General features: G+C 40.3%; 1 protein-coding gene across 6 annotated transcripts in view; it reads left to right on the top strand.

The window, feature by feature from the left end:
* Positions 1–15,609, top strand: part of DPP6 (dipeptidyl peptidase like 6) — a 692,619-nt gene that overhangs the window by 566,685 nt on the left and 110,325 nt on the right. For all 6 annotated transcript variants that reach the window (XM_060782596.2, XM_067470371.1, XM_060782595.2 and 3 more), the window contains exon 8: positions 965–1,085. In XM_060782596.2, coding sequence (XP_060638579.1) covers positions 965–1,085 — 121 coding nt within the window. The remainder of the gene's footprint in view (positions 1–964; positions 1,086–15,609) is intronic.

Here is a 15,609-nt window from a genome sequence, read left to right as displayed (position 1 = left end):
ACTAGCTGTCCCCTGCCATGCATTGCTGTGGCCCACATGGGGGTTCTGTGTGGGAGGTTTGGCCCAATTCTATCGTTGGTGGGATTCAGAATGCTCTGTGATTGTAGGTGAACTATTAATCCCAGCAACTACAACTCCCGAATGTCAAGATTCTATTTTCCCCAAACTCTACCAGTGTTCACATTTGGGCATATTGAGTATTCATGTAGAGTTTGGTCCAGATCCATCATTTTTTTGAGTCCACAGTGATCTCTGGATGTAGATGAACTACAACTCCAAAACCAAAGGACACTGCCCACCAAACCCTTCCAGTATTTTCTGTTGGTCATGGGAGAACTGTGTGCCAAGTTTGGTTCAATTCCATCGTTGATGGGTTTCGAATGCTCTTTGATTGTAGATGAACTATAAATCTCAGCAACTACAACTCCCAAATGACAGAATCAATTTTTTTGAGTGAAGGACATACATTGGGTTGTTAGGTGTTTTGTGTCCAAATTTGGAGTCAATTCGTCCAGTGTTTTTTGAGTTCTGTGAATCCCACAAACGAACATTACATTTTTATTTATATAGATTATTTCTGTTTTTCTATATAAATAGAAACAGGCTAATTTATCCAAACAGCTGATGGAAATAAATTAGGATCTCTACTTGCTTTGAAATCTATTTCAGTTTTTCTCTGATCAAAACATACATGCTCACTTGCACCGAGTTGAAACCTGAGAAGAAAATAAATCGCTTTTCTCACTGTTGCCTTTTTTTTACAAGCTTGAGGTTGGAGCAAAGATTTCACATTATTCTGAATACATTTAGATGTACCAAATCCACATTTTAAATTTTCCAAGCTCGCTGCCCATTATTAGCCCATGAATGTTCTTTGCTATCAAGCTGTCTGTGTTATGCTGTTAAGCTACCCATCATTGACCAAAGTTACAAAATAGTTCTCTCCCATTTTTTTCCTGTGCAGATATTTATCTTTGAGAACAACATCTACTACTGTGCCCATGTGGGGAAGCAAGCCATCCGTGTGGTCTCAACTGGAAAAGAGAAGGTTATTTTCAATGGACTCAGCGACTGGCTATATGAAGGTAGGACGGAGAATTCAAAACCAGAATATTCCCAAGGGCATTGCCCTGTTGTGTACTATACTTAAGGATATTTAACATAATATGCAACAGATTCACTTTCCTAAATTCTATTGTTAGTTCTACCAAGAGCAGATTCGTTGAATCAATTGTATTTATTTATTTTGTTTATCATGTCAGAAGCGAATTGAGAATACAGTTATAATGTATAGAAAAACCATAAACAAAGTTAAAAACTTGGCCACTTGGAGTGCCTCTGGTGTCGCTGTGAGAAGGTCCTCCATTGTGCATGTGGTAGGGCTCAGGCTGCATTCTAGTAAGTGGTCTGTGGTTTGCTCTTCTCCACACTCACATGTCATGGACTCCACTTTGTAGCCCCATTTTTTAAGATTGGCTCTACATCTCATGGTGCCAGAACACAATCTATTCAGTGTCATCCAAGTCGCCCAGTCTTCTGTGTGCCCAGGGGGAGTCCCTCATCTGGTATCAACCACTGATTGAGGTTTCGGGTTTTAGCCTACCACTTTTGGACTCTCACTTGCTGAGGTGTTCCTGCAAGTATCTCTGTAGATCTTAGGAAGCTATTTCTTGATTTAAGGCATTGGCTTGCTGGCTGATATCAGAACAGAGGATGGGCTGGAGATGTCAGTGCCTTGGTCCTTTAAATCAATATTTATGCATTTCCAATGACTGAATGAGTCTACTCTAGACTAAGAATAGGATCCAGGTTGTAGGATCTCAAAATCCTCAATTTCTGGAATATGCAAGAAATTGCTTCTGCAGGTGTCATGACGTCTAGTTTCTGCTCAGAGACCATATAATCCAGATTATCAAAACAGATTATATGAGTAGATGTTGCCATATAATCCTGTTCAAAGCAGATAATCTGGATTTTATATGGCAGTATAGAAGGGGCCTAATACTATGTTTTGGGGCAATTTATTGCATTACTGAATAGCTCGTGCTAATAGGAAGTTCTTCCTAATGTTTAATTGAAATTCCTGTTTATGGAATTTGAACAGAACAGAAAACAAATTGGCTGCATTGTGTATTAGGCTTGTGCATTTCGGCTATACATCGATCCGTTTCTGCTGGCCAGATTCTGGTAGATGCCTGTATCCGTTTTCATACACCTCCTGAAAACAAGCGGGTAGCAGGATAGCTGTTTTGGGACTGCAGCCAAGAAATGAAGCTAGATCCAACCCATTGGTGGCAGTGGAGAACTTACAAGACTCCCCTTTCCATTCCTGGGATCATTTCCTTATTTCCCTTCAAGGGGGTCTTTCTTCAGCAACAGGGTTAAGGAAGCACCCTTCCTGGGAACCTTTCCTTCTTTCCCTTCAAGGGAGCCTGGGTTTCAGCAACAGGGTAAAGGAAGCAGAAATAGCTTGTGTAAGACACATCACAGTGTTCTTCTATTCCGATTAGCCCAACAGGCAGAACTCACAGGGAAACCCCATGCAAGCAACACGTGGCAGCCTCTTTGCACACCACATGATGCCAAATAGGAGAGAAGGAGCCACGTGGTCCCGTAACAGAAAAAAAAATGATGGCTGGACCCTTGCCATTACGGCTATCCAACCAAGCCAACCAACCCGGATTGGCTGAAGGGAACCAACCACTCCGAATTCGTACGCAAGCCTATTGTGTATGCCAAAATCCATGGCCAGAATCCAATGGTATGCTATTGATGGAATTAGCTGTTTTTACCATGTTTAAATAAACATGGTGAAGGATGGACTAATTGTGAAGATGGACTAATTGTGATTATTGATCTATTACTTATTTGCGGTATTTATATGCCGTCCTTCTCACCCTCAAAGAGGATGAGTGCATCCTCTTGTGAACCCCATAAAAACCTGCTCCATGGTCTTGAAAACCCTTTTGAATCTAGAGTTTCTTGTTATGGAGGCAATTGTTCTTAAAAGATAAATTGTGAATAGATCTTCCAAATATGTTGTGAGGGTCATTTTGATACATCATTTTTTTTCCCTTTTGAGGGATTCACAAGCATTGAACGTTAGCAGCCATGCTTTGCCAAAAATATGTTAGAGCTTTAAAAAATTATTCTAGGAAAATCTTGCAGTTTCCAGAAAATCTCCAGCAGTGAACTCTGCTGCTGCTGGCTGAAGCTTATTTTGCTATTAAACAGATTTTGACATTTATGTGGGAATATGTATGAAAAATTTATAATGATGTGACCTTTTTCTAGTAAGCTTTGGCATACTGTAATTGGACAGCCTAACTGATGAGGTGCTACAAGATACTAGGGCTGAGTACTAATTTTTAGCAACAACTATTAATAACTAATTGGTTTTTATTTAGGCTTACAGTTCTAATTCACTTACCTAGCTAAACTCAAGGGTTTAAAGATTGACAACACAAAATTGTATCATCTGAAATGATGACACCGAAGTCTGAGAAGGCATAGAAGATACAAGATCGGTTTAAGGCAAGGTTAACTATTTTCATCTTGGCCAGAGTTATATCTTGCCCTTCTGTTCAAAGTCATGTGCATAGAGTTTGGCCCTTAGGTAAGGCCATGGTCCCATTTTCATTGCCATATAATTGCATTAGTTGGTCAGTGTAGAGTCATAGAATGCAATGTGATGCAGTTAAATTGCATGTAGATTCCAGAGTGCTGAATCTACACCAGGCGTGGGCAAACTTTGGTCCTCCAGGTGTTTGGACTTCAACTCCCACAATTCCTAACAGCCTGCTGGCTATTAGGAATGGTGGGAGTTGAAGTCAAAAACACCTTTCAAACCACATTATATGGCAATGTAGATGGGCCCATAGCCTTAACTAAGGGCCTAAACCTATGCATATGTCCTTGAACTCTTCTGGGCAAAAGGGCAAGATATAACTCTGGTCCAAAACACCTGAAGGGCCAAAGGTTGTCCACGCCTGGTCTACACTGTTCATTTAATGCAGCTTCAAACTGTATTATATGGCAGTGTAGATGGTGCCCAAGATATATTGACTGGCCCAAAGTCCCGCACAGACACCCATGATTGAGTAAGGTTTTAATTCAGATGCTAAAAGAGCTATCCAGAGTGCTGAATCCATTTTGAAGTGAACATTTCCCTATTTCCCTGTTTTTCACACTTTCAAAGGTGTTGTAGAAATTATTTTCACAAAAAAGTATTTAATTTTACACAAAAAGTGTATTTGACAGAAAATATTTTCTTTGAAAGATTTTTAAAACAGAAGAAATACAATACAGTTTCTGAGTAAATTGAGTTTTTATTTTAATAAGGATCCCAAAATGTGAAAAATCTAGTGGTTGTTCCCTATTTTCCCATCTTGAATGTCAAATATGAATTACCTTTAATTTGCAATTTGGATATATACACCCCATTTCCTCCTTCACATGTGCTTATATGCATACAATTGAAAGCAAGCTGGGATCAAACGTTGTCTAACGTTTGCATAACAATGTATCCACTTTATCAGAAAGTTTTCTTGGACAAACTTCCCTCTCCGAATGTCCTGCTCAAGACAAACTGCTGACAGGGATAAATTATTATGTTGATGTGTTTGGAGGGCAGAGGCTAGGAGAATAATGTTGCTGATGCTTTGCTGACACTTCTTTGTATTCCATTATTGGAATACCTTTTTGACTTTGCCTTCGGAGCCAGTCCATTATGAGAAGCAGAATGAAAGCATGTCATCTTGAGATCTAATATTAGGGATGGAAAGAATCATAGAATCATAGAGTTGAAAGAGTCCTCGTAGGCCATTCAGTCCAACACCATCCTGCCAAGAAGCAGGAAAATCGCATTCAAAGCACCCCTGACAGAGGGCCATTCAGCCTGTTTAAAAGCCTCCAAAGAAGGAGCCTCCACCACACTCCAGTGCAGAGAGTTCCACTGCTGAACATCTCTCACAGTTAGGAAGTTCTTCCTAATGTTCAGGTGGAATCTCCTTTCCTGTAGTTTGAAGCCATTGTTCCGCATCCAAGTCTCCAGAGCAGCAGAAAGCAAGCTTGGTCCCTCCTCCCTATGACTTCTCCTCACATATTTATACATGGCCCTCATCATGTCTCCTCTAAGCCTTCTTTACTGCAGGCTAAACATGCCAAGCTCTTTAAGCCACTCCTCATAGGGCCTGTTCTTGATCATTTTAGTCGCCCTCCTCTGGACACATTCCAGCTTGTGAACATCTCCCTTATATTGTGGTGCCCATTAATGGACACCATATTCCAAGTGTGGTCTGGCCAAGGCAGAATATTTTAAAATGTTTGAGAAGTAATTGAAAATGCATGTATCAAATAATGGGAAGTCCTGATGTGAGAAGCCTGGATTGATGAGTATGAGACTATGCCCCCAAAATACATTATATGCTCACTGTAGACTCATTTAATTCAGTTTGATGCAGTTCAACTGTATTCTGTGAGTTTCAAACTATATTATGTGGCAGTTTAGACGGGCCCTTATTCTGTGCAAAATTCACACTTTTTTGCCTACATAACAGCACTTTGTGTATTTTTTAATTTTGTGTGTGTGTGTGTGCATAAAATGCTGCTTCCCAGTCCTAATGTGTTGTTTTCTGTGCAGTAATACAAAAACAAAATCCAGGGTCAAATGTTGTATGGCATAAAACCAAAACTTCAGAGTTTTCTATGCAGGAAGCAGCATTTTCTGTGAAACAACCCACTTGCAAATTTTGAGCAGAATAAAGCCCAAACTGTGAATATGCTTTTTTGACATTTTAAAAACCTCCTGGAGCAGGAAGAAAAGTGCTAAAATTAGCTGTTGCTTCCTTTGAGAACAAAATTAGCAAATAATTAAATTTCTACCCAATATACCATGCAAAATCATGTTCTAATATGGATTTGTCATTCTTGACAAAGGAATTTTAAGAAAACATGTCATTCTTTTTTCTTTCTTGGGAGTTGCTTAAATGATTATTGGATATGATCAATGATTAATTAAATCATGAGCTCACTCAGTTTGTTGGGCTTTTTTGGTTTTTTCCTCCTTGGAAAGAGAAAACCTAGACACATCGGTTATTTTAAGATAGCTGAGGTCCCGTTTACACGGCCATATAACTCAGTTTACATGCAGTTAAAAACTGCATTATATGAATTTGTACTAACCATATGATGCTGTGTAGATGGCCATTTGCTAGATAATTTGTTCAGTAACATAATACATATTAGTAAATAAATAAAATTTATTTATTTATTGTGTCACAAGTGAATTGAGAATACAGTTATAATGTATAGAAAAACCACAAAGTTAAAACTTGGCATTGTACTAAATTTTCTTTGACCAGAAGCTGGCCACTTGGAGTGCCTCTGGTGTCACTGTGAGAAGATCCTCTATTATGTATGGGACTGGGCTCAGACTGCATTGTAGTAAGAGCTCTGTGGTTTGCTCTTCTCCACACTCGCACGTTGTGGACACTATATTGTAGCCCCATTTCTTAAGGTTAGCTATGCATCTCATGATGCCAGAGCGCAGTCTGTTCAGCACTTTCCAAGTCGCCCAGTCTTCTGTGTGCCCAGGGGGGAGTTTCTCATCTGGTTTCAGGTTTTAGCCTGCCACTTTTGGACTCTTGGTTGCTGAAGTATTCCTGCAAGTATCTCTATAGATCTTAGGAAGCTATTTCTTGATTTAACACATTGGCTTGCTGGCTGATATCTGAATAGGGAATGGGCTGGAGATGTCAATGCCTTCGTCCTTTCGTTAAAGGCTTCTACTTCCCGACGGATGTCAGGTGGTGCAATACCAGCTAAACAGTATAATTTCGTCAGTGGTGTAGGGCGTAGCCATCCTGTGATAATATAGCATGTCTCATTAAGAATCGCATCCACTCTTTAAGAGGTGAGATGTATTCCACGCTAGTAAAATATATCATCGTCATTGTATATTGATTGAGTGAATAATTAATGTGCTTCTATCCAACCCTTTATCATGGGATCTTATGGATTGCTCCAAATGTTAGAAAAGCAACTTCCAGAAACTTTCCAGTCAGTGACTCTACTGTCTGGGGGATTCTGGACAGGAGCTTCTAAAAAGAATTTATTTTCCAGCACTGACTTGCTCTTATTCCAACATTTGGCAATCCACTGAAGCTGACAAGCCTCTGCTGGGTTCCTTATGCTTGCCCTCTCGATCTGTCAGTCTCCCCGGATTTGCACTCTTATATTTGTACTTGTTTATGCTCCTCTCGCTTTAGCGAGTGTCTGTGGCGGAGTGGATTGTGAGCATATGTTCAGCCTTCTTTCCATCTGTGCCAAAAATACAGACACCATGTAATCACCGAGTACACTGAAATGAAGCATTCAGCAGCTACCCCAGGAGAGAGGTGTGGCTGTCCTGTCATCTCTCCTCTAGAATTTGTATTGTGATGTGTGAGTAATGTAATTGCAGCCACCAACATGGCCATTGCTGTGGTTGGTAATCTGCTATATTGTTTTTTCCCCAAAACATGATGCAATTTGAGGATTATTTCTTGAAGCTCCCATTTGTTTTCCCCTAGAGGCAAGTGGTAAATATTTTGCTTGCAAAGATCTTGGCTTTTCTTTTCTTGGTAAGATTTATTTTGCATTTGCAGATTAGACTTTTCAGATTATGGTTCCTACAGTAAGCCAGGAAGGGAGATGGCAAAGCCACAAAGATGAGGAGGAGGAGGAGGAGGTTTTCCACCTGTCCTTTTATTGGCACTTGAGTGCTTTTGTTACTAAAAAGAAAACAAATTCCAGTATTAATCAAAACAACGCCTTCAACTTGCATTGTAAATCCGGAGGGGGATTTAAAGGGGGTTTATGTTTGAAATGCAAGAGTTTATCTGTGTCCAAGCTAAATTTCAATAAATCTACTAAAGGGTAAACTTTCTCCAAGGTATTATGCTGAACTGTTGACTCTTGATGATATGAAGGGCCAAAAATATATTCAAATCAATCAGCACTGATGTTGCAGTATAATCTACTTAGTGACTTTAGCTGGAAAGTTGCAGGCCGGGGAATAGATTGGTCATAACATGAAAGGCTAGATTAAGCATGGTTTTTGAAGCTGAAAGGAACATTAGCATTACATTTGCACGTTCTGATCTAGCTTTTCTACTTTTATAGAAGAATCTTTTGAATGCAAAAAAAAAATATAGTCGTAAGTAACCACAGCAGAAAAGAGGGCAAAGGTCCCAAACCACCTGTAGTGGAGTTAATTCCAGATCTTTGATTCTATAGGAATAAAACATTTAACATCGGTGTTGCTTGTTACAAGTATTTCTTTTTTTTAGCCCTTTACCAATCTGCTTTGGAAGAGTTGGGATCCAGCTGCAAACCATCCAGCCTAGTTGGCATGTAAAATTGTACCCAGGCTCCATCCACACTGTTTGAAACTGCATTATATGGTCAATGTAGACTCATACAGTGATTTATAACTGCATTGAACTTCATTCTATGAGTTTACACTAACTATGTGATGCAGATTAAACTGCACTACATGATAGTATAGGTGTTTCTCAACCTGGGAATTGGAACCCTTGGGGGCAGTCACGAGGGGGTCTCAGAGGGGTCACCTAAGATCATCAGAAAACACGGTGTTTCTATCATTGTTGACGTTCAGAATGCTCTTTGACTGCAGGTGAACTGTAAATCCCAGCAACTAAACTCCCAAATATCAAGGTCTATTTTCCCCAAACCCCACTAGTGTTTACATTTGGGCATATTGAGTATTTCTGCCAAGTTTGATCCAGATCCATTATTGTTTGAGTCCACAGTGCTTTCTGGATGTAGGTGAACTACAACTCCAAAACTCAAGGTCAATGCCCACCAAACCCTTCCAGTATTTTCTGTTGGTTATGGGAGTTCTGTGTGCCAAGTTTGGTTCAATTCCATCGTTGGTGGAGTTCAGAATGCTCTCTGATTGTAGGTTAACTATAAATCCCAGCAACTACAACTCCCAAATGACAAAATCAATCCCCCTCCCAACCCCACCAGTATTCAAATTTGGGAATATCAGGTATTTATGCTAAATTTGGTCCCGTGAATGAAAATACATCTTGCATATCATAGAATCATAGAATCAAAGAGTTGGAAGAGACCTCATGGGCCATCCAGTCCAACCCCATTTGGCCAAGAAGCAGGAATATTGCATTCAAATCACCCCTGACAGATGGCCATCCAGCCTCTGTTTAAAAGCTTCCAAAGAAGGAGCCTCCACCACACTCCAGGGCAGAGAGTTCCACTGCTGAACGGCTCTCACAGTCAGGAAGTTCTTCCTTGTGTTTAGATGGAATCTCCTCTCTTGTAGTTTGAAGCCATTGTTCCGCGTCCTAGTCTCCAAGGAAGCAGAAACAAGCTTGCTCCCTCCTTTATACATAGCTATCATATCTCCTCTCAGCCTTCTCTTCTTCGGATAAATATCAGATATTTATATTACAACTAGCTGTGCCCTGCCACGCGTTGCTGTGGCCTATAGTAAAACTTATCAAAGTTGAGGTAGATATCTGGACTATTATGAAAGAGAGGTCCCTACCTATTCCTTCCCCCTTTTCCTCCCCCTTTCTCTACTTTCTTCCTTCTCTACCTCTTTCTTTCTTGCCTTCTTTCACTACTTGGTTTCATCCTTCTCTCTTTCCTTCATTCCCTCCCCCTTTCTTCCTTTGCCTTTCTTCCCTCCCTGTTTGCTTCCTTCTTTCACTTTTTATTTCCTTTTATTTCACCACCATCATAACAATAACAATAATGCAATGCATTGCCTCTGGGACCTGACACCTCTCCCATTCCCCCTAAAAGGGTCTCATAGGAACAATAGCATCATAATAATAATAATAGAAATAACAACCTTTACCCGCCACGTGTTGCTGTGGCCAATCTTCCCTCTTTCTCTCCTTCTTTCTCTCCCTCCCTCCCTCCCTCCCTCCCTCCCTCCTTCCTTCCTTCCTTCCTTCCTTCCTTCCCATCTTTCCTTCTCCTCTTCTTTCTCTATCTCTTTCCTTCCTTCCCCCTTTTTCTTTCTCTTCTGCTGTCTCTCTTTTCTTTCCTTCCATCTTTCCTTTTCTTTCCTTTTCTTCTTCCTCTAACTTTCCTTCCTTCCCCCTTTTTCTTTACCTCCCTTTCTCTTTCTTCCTTCTTTCCTTCCTTCCTGTCTTTCCTAGATTTTGACAGGGCGGGAAGGGGCGGGGTGGGGTTTGGAGGTGGCCTGAAGTAAAAGGAGGTAAGATTGGGGCAGGGGAGTGATGGAGCGTGGGGTTGCGTGTGTGTGTGCGGCGGCGGGGGGAGTGGGGTTGCGTGTGTGTGCGGCGGTGGGGGGAGTGATGGAGCGTGGGGTTGTGTGTGTGTGTGCGGCGGCGGGGGGAGTGATGGAGCGTGGGGTTGCGTGTGTGTGTGCGGCAGGGGGTGTGTGTGTGCGGGAAGTGGCGCGGCGGGGCTTGGAGTGGGAATGGTTTCTGCAGAGGGAACGTTGGCCAGAAGGCCATGTGCGCGCGCGATGGAACTTGCGGCTGGGCGCCAATGCGCATGCTCAGTTGTTTTGCCATTTTGTGAGTGTGTTGTGTTGTTTTTCATTTTGAGTAGATATGTTTGTACCTTGTGGGTTGTGTTATGGGCACGGGGATTTTAGTTAAGTTTCGTTGGGGGATTTTTGAGTTTTGTTGTTTTGCCGTTTTGTGAGTGTGTTGTTGTGTTGTTTTTCATTTTGAGTAGATATGTTTGTACCTTGTGGGTTGTGTTATGGGCACAGGGATTTTGGTTAAGTTTCGTTGGGGGATTTTTGAGTTTTGTCGTTTTGCCATTTTGTGAGTGTATTGTTGTGTTGTTTTTCATTTTGAGTAGATATGTTTGTACCTTGTGGGTTGTGTTATGGGCATGGGGATTTTAGTTAAGTTTCGTTGGGGGATTTTTGAGTTTTGTTGTTTTGCCGTTTTGTGAGTGTGTTGCTGTGTTGTTTTTCATTTTGAGTAGGTATGTTTGTACCTTGTGGGTTGTGTTATGGGCACGGGGATTTTAGTTAAGTTTCGTTGGGGGATTTTTTAGTTTTGTTGTTTTGCCGTTTTGTGAGTGTGTTGTGTTGTTTTTCATTTTGAGTAGGTATGTTTGTACCTTGTGGGTTGTGTTATGGGCACGGGGATTTTGGTTAAGTTTCGTTGGGGGATTTTCGAGTTTTGTTGTTTTGCCATTTTGTGAGTGTGTTGTTGTGTTGTTTTTCATTTTGAGTAGATATGTTTGTACCTTGTGGGTTGTGTTATGGACACGGGGATTTTAGTTAAGTTTCGTTGGGGGATTTTTGAGTTTTGTTGTTTTGCCGTTTTGTGAGTGTGTTGTTGTGTTGTTTTTCATTTTGAATAGATATGTTTGTACCTTGTGGCTTGTGTTATGGGCACAGGGATTTTGGTTAAGTTTTGTTGGGGGATTTTTGAGTTTTGTTGTTTTGCCGTTTTGTGAGTGTGTTGTTGTGTTGTTTTTCATTTTGAGTAGATATGTTTGTACCTTGTGGGTTGTGTTATGGGCACAGGGATTTTGGTTAAGTTTTGTTGGGGGATTTTTGAGTTTTGTTGTTTTGCCGTTTTGTGAGTGTGTTGTTGTGTTGTTTTTCATTTTGAGTAGATATGTTTGTACCTTGTGGGTTGTGTTATGGGCATGGGAATTTTGGTTAAGTTTCATTGGGGGGTTTTTGAGTTTTGTTTCCTCGTTGGATGCCCCTAACAAATTTATATATATAGATTCATAACAGTCGCAAAATTACAGTTAAGAAGAAACAATGAAAATAATTTATGGTTGGGGGTCACCACATCATGAGGAACTATATTAAGGGGTCCCAGCATTAAGAAGGTTGAGAAACACTGATGTAGATGGAGCCCCAGATGTCAACAGGAAGATTGCTCAGCAGAAAATTGGGAAAGGTTGCTGTTCTGGACTACAACTCTTAGAATCTACCAGCAAGAAATTTTAGAGAAATACATGACCAGACTACATTAACTGAAATCAGTATTTTCATTTGTTAAAATACAAAAGGGATTAACTGCTTCCCCCTTATTATCAACCCTACATGCCATGAATTTTGGTTGTTCCTATTGTTATTTTGAAAACATAGATGCACCAATATTCTCCTTCAAATGAGACACATCATGTTAAGACCTCTTCTACAAACACAATTTGCCAACTAAATGTCACCTTTACAATATTTTCTTTTTGAAACTATATTATTATTATATTTATATATAAGTTGTTGAGGGGTTGATTCTACAATTATCATTCAAACACCCCAGAGAGAAAAGGAACATAGCTGAAGAAATGGAGCTGACGGTTAAAACCGAGGTGGATTTTAGATGCTTTTGGGTTGACTTGTTTGCTAAGAATTCATAGAGCCATTGAAAGAGAAGTTAGGGCTTACTTTCAAAGTGCAAAGATTTAATATAGGTAATAGCAGCATTGTAAAAGGCACAGCAAACTACTAAATACATGTAGAGAAGTTTATATTCGCCTGCCTGTAAATACAGATTTTCATGGCAGAGTTGGGCATAACATCTATTTTTCAATGTGCAATGAGGCATCACCAGAAAATACAGCTGTTTGTGCTTGGAATGTAAATCCATACTTGTTCTGTTCTTGTGTACAACAATGAGGAATCACAACCATTTCTATGCATATATATTTCTCTGCAAATTACATTGCATGGATTGCATAGTGAATGGGTAGTAACCTTGTTGCATGAAGTTTTACACGAGTTGGAGCAGTTGTTTGCATCTTTTCAAAAATTTATGTATTTATTTACCATATTTATACACCGCCCCTCTCAACCTGGAGGCGACTCAAGGCGGAAATCAGATTCTTTGAGGAGCATTTGAAGAAGCTGTATATATTTAGCCTGAAGAAGGCAAGTTTGAGAGGTAATTCATATTCAATTCAGACTGGAACTAAGATCATATTATTGCTGTCAACTGATGTCAAGTCAGTTTCAATCTATCACAATCCCATGAGTGTGAGACCTCCAAGACACCCTTTCATCCACAGCCCAGAGCTATAGCTTCCTTGATTGAATCAATCCATCTGACTTTCTGCTTTTCTTACTGACTCCCACTTTGCTCCCCTTTAGGTCAGTTGCAACACAAATATCAGAGGACAATATCAGAGGACAATCATTTGTAATGATGTGCTATATGGAAAAATATCCACCAAGCTTAGAGCAAATAGATGGGTCTCACAAAAATGACTCATTCTTCACTGTGTGCCTTCAAGTTGTTTTGGAGTTATGGCAACCCTAAAGCGAAGTATCATGGGGTTTTCTTGGCAATATTTCTTCACAAGGAGTTTGGCTTTTCCTTCCTCTGACAGCATTCAACTCGTTGAAGGTCATCAGTAGGTTTCCATGACTGAGTAAGGATTCAAACTCTGACCTCCAGTCATAGTTAAATACTCAAACTATTACACCATGCTGGCCATTTGGAGATAGCATATTTGTCTTTAAATGTGTTTCATTTAGATCAGTGGTTCATGGACCACCAGTGGCTCCCAAGAATGAAAATATGGTTCTGTTGCCTCACCATTACTACACCGTTGCCTCAAAACCACAAGGCAATGAGAGGGACTGGTCACGCGAAACCCTCTTATAGCACCAAGGCAACGAGGATGTCAAGAGGGGAGAGGCTGACTAACCATGAAAGATTACTATTACCACATCAACTCTAGATGATTAAATATGGTTATCTGTGGGCGACCAGATGGTGACTACTGAATGGCATATGTTCTGTATCGGAAACTAGACTTGATGTGGTCTATCCAATGCAGTTTTTTGAATCAGCATCCCAAATAACCAAACCAAAACTAAAGTTGACCAAAAACCGATACATAACCCTTTTGGTACTAATGTTGAAGAGTGGTCAAAGTAGTCCTGGTCAAATGGTCCCTGGTCAAAGTGTTCCCTGGTCAAATGGTCCCTGTCTAGTGGTCCCTGGTCAAGTGGTCCCTGGTCAAAGTGGTCCCTGGTCAAATGGTCCCTGTCTAGTGGTCCCTGGTCAAGTGGTCCCTGGTCAAATAGTCCCTGTCTAGTGGTCCCTGGTCAAGTGGTCCCTGGTCAAAATGTTCCCTGGTCAAGTGTTCCCTGGTCAAAGTGTTCCCTGGTCATGTGGTCCCTGGTCAAAGTGTTCCCTGGTCAAAGTGTTCCTCGGTCAAGTGGTCCCTGTCTAGTGGTCTCTGGTCAAAGTGCTCCCTGGTCAAAGTGCTCCATGGTCAAAAAAAGGTTGGGAACCACTGATTTAGATAATGGGGCATGCTTGCTCCAGAGGCTAACAGCCAAAGGAATGCATTCAAATAACTGGCATTGGGAAAGACTTCCTGGTGGTAAGATCTGTTTAGCAGTAGAATAGATTATCCTAGAAAACAGGAAATTCTCTTTTATTGTAATTTTTAAATTATCTCTTTTGTGAGAGCTTTGGCAATAGATTCCTGTATGGCTGGAGGTTGATTTAGTTGGCCTTTATGATCCTCTCCAACCTTATGAGTCTACAACTCAGATCGAAAGCATCTCTATCCTTTGGTTCTTAAAAGAAATTTTGCAGAGAGAAATTAAGCAAAATGCAGAAGCCTTTACCCCCACCCCCAAAAAGTGTTTATTATCTTATTGAAGATTATTTTTTTATTTGTCGTAGCAGAAGCAAACGAAGGGTATATTATGGCAGTTAACAGAGCCATAATAGCCTGTTTCATAACAAATGAACCATGTAGGTGAGATTTCTTCACATCTGTAATATGAGGTATTATAAGCAGAAGTTTATCCATTAACTAACTGTTGCAGAATATAATTGGTATACAACCATTTTCCCTGTTATTAATCTTTGTGCCACTTTATGTCTCAAGCATCATTGCTGCAGTGTTTTGCTCCTAAGGTATAGCGTAAGACACATTACCATAGTAAGCAATGGCTTTTTCTCATAGCCTCTTATTTCATAATGTGTCATTCTGTGCCGTAACTTTGCACTGACATCTACTGGATGAGGCTAAGATGTCACTGCTTTGATTGAATATTTTAGGTTCAAAAAAAGAAGAATCAGTTTCTGTCCCCGAATGGCCTATGTTGCCTACAATGTCATCAGGAAACTTTCTTCTAATTAGTATGACCAGATATGAAGAGTGATGGGTCTCCTGTTATTCTTATAATATATGTGTAGGGCTAGAAATTTGGGTGACTGTTCTTTCTCTCAGCTTGACAGTATGATTCACCCTTTTCTATCTGCTTTCAAATGATCAAGCGTTTAAATATATATATTTAGAATCCTGTCATCTTAAAGGTACCATCCTTTGCTATATCTATCATATCAAACAACTTACTTTTCAAATAGCATCCTTTATGTGTTTAGCATAATGGGAAAGAGACCAGATATGTTTATCTTACCTCTGGAAAGCTCTGGAAAGATCTAAGTGTGCCGGGGTTTTTTTAAATTTGGGAACAACCAAAGTTGTTGATAAGCTTACGTTTGGTGATTTCATTATCTCACTAATTCAGATTGCTAAAATTAGCCTTTGAAATGTTAAGATAGCAGACGTAAAATGTGTTGGAGTCCATTCTATATGGCAGAT

Source organism: Anolis sagrei, chromosome 6 (assembly GCF_037176765.1).
Source record: "Anolis sagrei isolate rAnoSag1 chromosome 6, rAnoSag1.mat, whole genome shotgun sequence".
NCBI lineage: Eukaryota > Metazoa > Chordata > Lepidosauria > Squamata > Dactyloidae > Anolis > Anolis sagrei.
Note: the sequence above shows the minus strand (reverse complement) of the source record. Positions and strands in the feature narration are given on the sequence as shown.